This window comes from Nicotiana sylvestris, chromosome 8 (assembly GCF_000393655.2).
Source record: "Nicotiana sylvestris chromosome 8, ASM39365v2, whole genome shotgun sequence".
NCBI lineage: Eukaryota > Viridiplantae > Streptophyta > Magnoliopsida > Solanales > Solanaceae > Nicotiana > Nicotiana sylvestris.
The window spans coordinates 215,426,529-215,435,008 of record NC_091064.1 but is presented as its reverse complement, the minus strand read 5'-3'; the positions used below and the strand labels follow the sequence as shown (position 1 = coordinate 215,435,008).

Genomic DNA, 8,480 nt, shown 5'->3' with positions numbered 1-8,480 from the left:
CTGGGCAGGGGTAAGGTCTGCGTACATTCTACCCTCTCCAGACCCCACTAATGAGATTTTACTGGGTATGTTGTTGTTGTATTTGCACATTTTATTGTTTACTTATTGAGCTTATATCTAAACTTTGAAATACTTGTCAAAACCAAATATCACAAAATGATGTATTATAATTAATTCAACTATGCGGGACACTTCAACAACAATGACAACAAATTCAGTGAGTTCCCACAAGTGTGGTATGAGGAGGATAGTGTGTACGCAGACCTTACCCCTCCCCTAAGAGGGCAGAGGGACTATTTCCGATAGACCCTCGACTAAGACAAGATGAAGAAGCAGCGACAAAATTTATAACAATAGCAAATATATTAAGAAAACCAAAGCAAAAAAAGTACTCAAACCGTAAGAAGTACCAGCTATCCAAGAATACAGAGATACCATGCTAACACTAATACTACCGATCTAGGAAAGAAAAGGAAAATGCTCAACTGCCTACTAACCTTCCACCCTAATTCTCGACCTCCACCTTATGAATATTTTACACTGAATGAGATAAATTTCATAAAATATTTTCTTCAACTAATAAACTTTTTTAGTACCTATAATTTGTCATGCCACCTTGTTTTTCCTTTTCATTTCTGTCATCCTTTTCTTCTTTGTACTTCCCATGCATGAAAAGGGTGCTAAACTGCTATTAAAAGTTCCAAACTCACAAGTTATATATCTGAGGAATTGTACATAAAACACAAATTGTGTGCTAACATTTCTTGATTCTCATCCAACTTTCTGAGTTACTATATATCTTGCCTTAATTGGCAAATTAAACAAAACTTTTTCTCCAGCCACCACCCTACAACTTTATCTCAATTTGAAGAAAAAGAAGAAACATGGTGGCAACAAGATCAAGTTTAGCTCCAAGAATTCTCCCACAACAACTAGCAGCTACCTCATTTTCAACAGTCAAAGGTTATAATAAGAAAAAAAGGAAGTACAACAAGAAAGTCAGTGTGATTTGCAGTAAGTTTTCCTTCCAATACATACATCTTTGTCCCCTGTTTGAAAGTCTCTATAACTTGCAGTAATTTTTTTTTTTTTTTGGTAGAAAAGATACTATATTAAAAGTATTGTTATTGAAGTGATTCATCATTTTAATTCAATGGTGCATGTCCATTTATTCTGTTGAAAGTATTACCATTTCTAGTTAACAACAAGTGTTAGATTGCAAAAGGACAAAGTTCATTCCATTTCAGAATATTATTAACACAGTTTTCCCTAGCACATTCAGCCTTAAACCAATAATATTTATTGCCATAAGTCATAGAAAATAGGAGAATTGTCTAGTGTTTATGTATGGATCTTTATACAAATAGCCGGTTGGGTTCACTGTTTACTTTTCATAGTCGGTATACATAGATTATACACTGGTTATACATATATTATACAAGTGTTATACATCTGCTGATTACTTTTAAATTAAGCGATTGGGTGAGAAACTATTTATATTAATTCTTCTTTATTTTTATACCTTGTTCCAGAAACTTTTAAAGTAAGTTTTTCTTCAAATACATTATATTGATCTTCCTTGTTTGGTTTTTTCATTATCTTTAAAGTGCCTATGTTGTTTATGTGACAGCTCCCAGAAAAGCTCCACCAGTTCCTTCACCTCCTGTGCCACCAAAGGAGTCAAATGGCAATACTCTTCTCCAATTTTCGACGAGCACAATTGCTCCGAAACAAGTTCCTTCACCTCCTATGGTACCATTGAGATCAACCAGTGATAGGCCTTTGCTAATTCCTTGTGATCAAGAGCAAGAACTGAGAGAGACAAAGTTTAAGCTAAATCCTTTATCAAGACTGAAGCAACCTCCAAGAACTAATCATAAACCCGAGATGCTTGAGAAATCGAAGATGATGATCGCTCAAGTCAAGTCTATGTTGGTGTCCGAGCTTACTTCTGTGACGATTACTAATGTCGAGGACATGGTTGATTTTGCTAACGGTGTTTTCAACACGTTGAATTGGCTCGGTGCTGATTATGATTGTTTCTACAGAGATGTGAAGGAATTGATTTCTAATAAATATGAATTGCAAATTGAAGAGAAGAAAGGCAATATCTTGACTTTTTTGGAATTGGAGAGGACATATGAAGAGGTAGTTATTCGTGCTGATGATATTGCAGAGGCGATTATTAATACTCAAGCAAAGTTGAAAATGGCTAACGAGGAAACGGAACATGTGAAGAGAGGAATCGAGAAGGCAGAAGAACTGATCCAGAGATTGAAACAAATGGTTGCTGAAATTAAAGATCGTGTAGAGCATTTGAAATGCGACGAACAAAAATATAAAAAAGAGCATGAAGCTGCACAGGCTGAGGTAGAAAAACTTGGTACACAAGTAGAGGCAGCTAAAGCAGTGAAGAAGGAAGTTGAGCGGCGCAAGGATGCAGCTCACAAACAGATTGAATCCATCACTCGACGCCTACAGTGTATGAACTGATCTTAATAGGATCTATATACCTTTTATGATTGATGATTTCCATTAGTTGGAGAAAGTTCTGATTCATATCTGTTGATCAAAGTAAAGACTATTTTGAATTGTTTTAAGATTTCAGTTGCACTGGCAACAGTCAGATTGTGTGTTCATATAACTATCTGTATGTAGTAGGATTCTATTTAAATTTCTTGTTCAGTTCTTCAGTATTTATGTAAATGGATTAGTATTTTAATGAAACTTATTAAAGATTGATAATAATGTCGTATTTGTTAAGATACTGATATAAGATTAGAAGTTCAAAAAATTGTGAAAAGGCTGTTGGGAATAAACCCAGTAAAAATAATATTCACGGTATTAGTAATAAACGCAGAATACTAAGTTATGGTTAAATCAACAAGAATAGAAATGTAGCAATAATGACACCAAGATTTTACGTGGAAACCCTTCTGAATAAGGAAAAAACCACGGCCAAGAAGAGCAACTGATATCACTATAGCGAGGAATTTTACACTGTGTAGTAACGAGTAAAAATACTCCTAAGACCACTACACCCTCAAAAGAAATAAACACTCTTTTGCTTTTTTTTTCACCTCACTACAATATCTCTCACACTCTATTTTTCTTCACAGACTATTTTCTTATAGTCTATGGAATACCTTGCTCTCTCTCTTTTCTCTTTTTGTTGGTGTGGTGAAATGAGAGTTGAAACTCTCCTTTTATAGCCAAAAACTCACTCTCTAAAGCCTACAATATTTGACAATTTACACACCCTTTTCACAATTTCAACAAGGTTGGCTACCAAACCAAACCAAGTCAACAAGATTGGCTACCAAATCATTTGAATGAGATGGACACCATATCAATCTCCCCCTCCAGTCTCATTCATCTAGAGGAGGTAACACTATCTTCTAGTTTGAGTGCATGCCGACAAGTTCTTTGCATAACTCGAACTTGTCTCTTGGTACCACCTTGGTCAACATATCTGCAGGATTTTCACTCGTGTGAATTTTTTTGACTTGAAGTGATTCGTTCTCCACTTGCTCACGAATCCAATGATATCTGACGTCAATGTATTTTGTTCTTGCATGGTACATGAAGTTTTTGCTCAGGTCTATTGCACTGTGACTGTCGCAATAGACAACATACTCCATCTGTCGCAATCCAAGTTCTTGAAGAAATCTCTTGAGACATATCATCTCTTTGCCAGCTTCAGTAGCCGCAATATACTCCGCTTCAGTTGTAGATAGTGCGACACACTACTGCAACTTCGACTGCCATGATATAGCTCCCCCTGAAAAAGTAAACAAATATCCAGTATCCCCCTGAAAAAGTGGATTTTTTGTTATCAAGGTCACATGCCATATCAGAAACTGTATAGCCCTTCAAAATTGGATTTGATCCTCCAAAACATAAGCATTCATGTGAGCTTCCTCTTAGATACCTGAGTATCTACTTTACAACTTCCCAATGCTCTTTCCCTGGATTTTCGAAAAATCTGCTAACAACACCGACTGCATGAGCAATATCTGGTCGAGTGCATACCATTGCATACATCAAACTTCCGACGGCAGAGGAATAAGGAATCTTGGCCATTCTCTCTTTTTCCTCCGTTGTTGTTGGACACATCTTCTTGCTCAAATTCAGATGACCAGAAAGGGGTGTGCGAACCAATTTAGCACTTTTCATATTGAAACGCTCCAGTACATGTTCTATGTACTTCTCCTATGACAAGTAAAGCTTCCTTTCGTTTCTCAAATGAGTAATTCTCATGCCCAAAATCTTCTTAGCATGACCCAAGTCTTTCATTACAAAAAACTTATTGAACTGTTTCTTCAACTTGTCAATCTTGGAAGCATTCCTGCCTACAATCAACATATTATCCACATATAGCAAGAGGATGATAAAATCGTCATCAGAAAATCTTTGTACAAACATACAATGATCTGAAGAAGTCTTCTTGTAGCCTAGCTCCCCCATAACAGACTCAAACTTCTTGTACCACTGTCTGAGAGCTTGCTTCAATCCATATAGACTCTTCTTAAGTTTGCATACAAGATTTTCTTTACCTTTTGCCTTGAAGCCTTCAGGTTGTTCCATATAAATCTCCTCTTCTAAGTCACCGTAAAGAAAATCAGTCTTCACATCCATCTGCTCAATCTCCAAATCAAGACTGGTAGTCAAACCAAGAACTGTCCGAATGGAGGACATTTTCACGACAGGAGAAAATATTTTGTCAAAGTCAATACATTTCCTTTGACCAAATCCCTTGACAACCAATCTAGCTTTGTATTTGGGCTTCAAACTATGTTCTTCAGCTTTAACTTTGAACACCCACGTGTTCTTCAAAGCTCTCATGCCCTTAGGCAATTTCACCAACTCATAAGTATGGTTCTCATGTAGAGATTTCATCTCATCTTGCCTGGCTTCAATCCATTGATCCTTGTGCTCATCTTCTATGGCCTCCGTATAACATTCAGGTTCTCCCCCATCAGTGAGTAATACATACTCATTGGGTGAATAACGGGAGGAAGGAGTACGAGGTCTAGAAGACCTCCTGAGTGGAATATCTAACTCGTCCACAACTTCGTGAGTATGAGCATCTACCTCATCAACATTAGCATTGTTATCACCATCAACATCAATATGTTGACCTGGAATATGGTTCTGGGCATCACCATCATTATTGAGCCCACCAACGCTATCCGCATTTGTATGAGGAACTTCATCAAGATTAACTAAACCTTCAGAACTTGGAGATTTTAGCTTCTCCGCTTTGTTAATATATTCAATGGTTTGATCCTCCATGAAGATAACATCACGGTTTCTCACGACCTTCTTCTCAATTGGATCATATAGCATGTAATCAAACTCATCAATGCCATAACCAATGAAGATGCACTGCCTTGTCCTGGCAGTTAATTTTGATCTCTCATCTTTAGGCACATGTACAAAAGCTTTGCAACCAAACACTTTCAATTGGTCATAAGAAACATCCTTGCCATACCAAACTTTGTTTGGAACATCACCTTGCAAATCAATCGCAGGGGATAGATTAATAACATGTGCGGCGGTCAATAAAGCCTCACCCCAAAAGGAATTCGACAACTTTGCTTCAGAAAGCAAAGTCTGACTCTTTCCATCAAGGTCCTATCCATCCTTTCTACTAAACCATTAAGCTGAGGAGTCTTAGGAGGAGTCTTCTGGTGTCTGATACCCTGTTGTTTGCAATATTCGTCAAACGGTCCACAATATTCACCACATTATCAGTACGAATACACTTCAGCTTCTTTCCAGTTTCTCTTTCAACTGAAGCCTGAAACTGCTTAAAGACACCCAACACTTGGTCTTTAGTCTTCAAGATGTAGACCCAAAGTTTCCTTGAACAATCATCAATAAAAGTAGCAAAATAAAGTGCACCACCCAAAGTTCTTGTCTTCATTGGACCACATAAATCTGAATGCACTAACTCAAGCAACTCTGTCTTTCTTGAAGGAGGATGAGATTGGAAAGAAACTCTTTTTTGTTTTCCAGCAAAGTAGTTCTCACATTTTTCTAATTTTGCACTTTCAAAATTTGACAACAATTTCATCTTGGCCAGAACATTTAGTCCTTTGTCGCTAATGTGGCTAAGCCTCTTATGCCATAACGTTGAAGAGCTATTGCTCTCAACGGCATTCACCATATCAACATTGGTAGAGGCTCCAGTATAGACCATGACGCTTTTCCCCACGAGCTACAATCATGGAACCCTTAGTGAGCTTCCACTTTCTAGCACCATTGGTACTGACATATCCCTCATCATCCAAAACACCAACAGAGATCAAATGCAAACGATTATCAGGTGCATGATTTACATTGTTTAAAACTAGTTTAGTTCCAATAATAGTTTCCAAACAAATTGTTCCAACACCAGCCACCCTAGATACAGTGTCATTACCCATACTCAAAGTTCCATAGTCACCCTGAGTATAGGATGAGAAAAATTCCTTCCTTGATGTCACATGAGATGCGGCACCACTGTCCACAACCCAGCTTGACTCATCACAAGCAATATTTATCAGATCCGCATCAAGGATAGTAACAAGATCTTCTATAGTGACGGTGGCTACACGATTGCCATCTTCTTTTTGTTCTTCCTTGTCTCTATTCTCCTTTTTCAAAATCCGGCAGAACTTCTTTGCGTGCCCTTTCTTCTCGCAATGATAGCACTCAATATCTTTAAGTCTGCTTCTGGATTTGCTTCTATTATGTTCTCTATTTTGAGAACCCCGATTCTTGCTTCTCCCCCTAGAGTCAGTCACCAAGACATTTGATGAGGAGGAACCCTGAGATTTTCTTCTCATCTCTTCATTTAGAAGGCTGCTCTTGGCAAGATCTATAAAGATCACACCATCCGGAGCAGAATTTGATAATGAAGTTTTAAGAATTTTTCAAGAATCTGGTAGGGAACCAAGTAGAAACAAGCCTTGAATTTCTTCATCAAATTTAATGCCCATAGCAGATAACTGGTTCATGATCCCCTGAAAATTATTCAGATGATCTGTCATCGCGGAACCATCGTGATATTTTAAACCCAACATCTGATTTATCAGAAACATCTTGTTGTTTCTAGTTTTCCGAGCATACAGACTTTCAAGGTACTCCCATAGGGTCCGAGCATATGTCTCCCCAAAAATATGGTTCAAAACAGTATCGTCAACCCACTGTCTAATAAAGCCGTAAACCTGCCTATTTAATAAATTCCACTCTTCATCTGATTTATTATCAGGATTTATAGTGGTGAAGACAGGCTGATGAAATTCTTGACATAGAACAAATCTTCCATTTTGCCCTTCCAAATGACATAATTTGTGCCATTTAAAGTAACCATTCTACTAGTGTTGGCTTCCATCGTTTATCACAAATACAAATACTATTTATTAGAAGACCAAAGTAATTCTTTTCTGTTGTGGAAGTTCAGACTGTGCTGCAACCACAGAGCATACTCAGACAGAACCTTGGCTCTGATACCACTTGTTGGAAAAAAATCCCGTAAAAATAATATTCACGGTATTAGTGATAAATACAGAACACTAAGTTATGGTTAAATTAGCAAAAATAGAAATGCAACAATAATAACACCAAGATTTTACGTGGAAACCCTTCTGAATAAGGGAAAAACCACGACCAAGAAGAGCAACTGATATCACTATAGCGAGGAATTTTACACTGTGTAGTAACGAGTAAAAATACTCCTAAGACTACTACACCCTCAAAAGAAATAAACACTCTTTTGCTTCTTTTTTTCACCTCACTACAATATCTCACACTCTATTTTTCTTCACAGACTATTTTCTTATAGTCTATGGAATACCTTGCTCTCTTTCTCTCTTATCTCTCTTTGTTGGTGTAATGAAATGAGAGTTGAAGCTCTCCTTTAATAGCCAAAAACTCACTCTCTAAAGCCTACAATATTTGACAATTTATACACCCTTTTCAAAATTTCAACAAGGTTGACTACCAAACCAAACCAAGTCAATAAAATTGGCTACCAAATTATACTAATTCAACAAGGTTGACTACCAAACCAAACCAAGTCAATAAGATTGACTACCAAATCATTTGAATGAGATGAACACCATATCAAAAGCAACACATGAGATAGCAGAAGATGAGGTGAGAAAAGTTGGTGCCCAAATGGATGCAGTTAAAGTAGTGCAGATGGACATTGAGCATCTCAAGAATGCAACTCTCACAGGGATTGAGTCGACCACTCGACGCGCCATACGCTAATCTTAATAGCATTTTGGGTGTACCTTTTATGATTGATGATCTCAATTAGTTGGAGAAAGTTCTCGTTCAAGTAATAACGACGACCTAGTAAAATTCCACTAATGGGATTTGGGAAGGGTAATGTGTACGCATACCTTACCCTTACCCCGAGAGAGTACAGAGGAAAGTCCTCATTGAGGCATGTTGATCAAATTAGAGACTATTATGAAGCTTTTGTG

The 8,480-nt window shown here is 37.4% G+C and overlaps 1 protein-coding gene across 1 annotated transcript; it reads left to right on the top strand.

Annotated features, from left to right (window-relative positions):
- Positions 1-882: 882 nt before the first annotated feature.
- On the top strand, positions 883-2,569 carry LOC104218211 (uncharacterized). Its single transcript, XM_009768650.2, has 2 exons — positions 883-1,014; positions 1,631-2,569. Exons 1-2 carry the CDS (start codon positions 885-887, stop codon positions 2,491-2,493), a joined length of 993 nt encoding a protein of 330 aa, XP_009766952.1. The 5' UTR covers positions 883-884; the 3' UTR covers positions 2,494-2,569.
- Positions 2,570-8,480: the final 5,911 nt, after the last annotated feature.

Bases quoted from the DNA above. Each gene is read 5' to 3' on its own strand.
- LOC104218211 (XM_009768650.2), top strand. From the start codon at position 885: ATGGTGGCAACAAGATCAAGTTTAGCTCCAAGAATTCTCCCACAACAA. The intron at 1,015-1,630 runs GTAAGTTTTCCT...TTTATGTGACAG, and splicing joins GAAAGTCAGTGTGATTTGCA to CTCCCAGAAAAGCTCCACCA.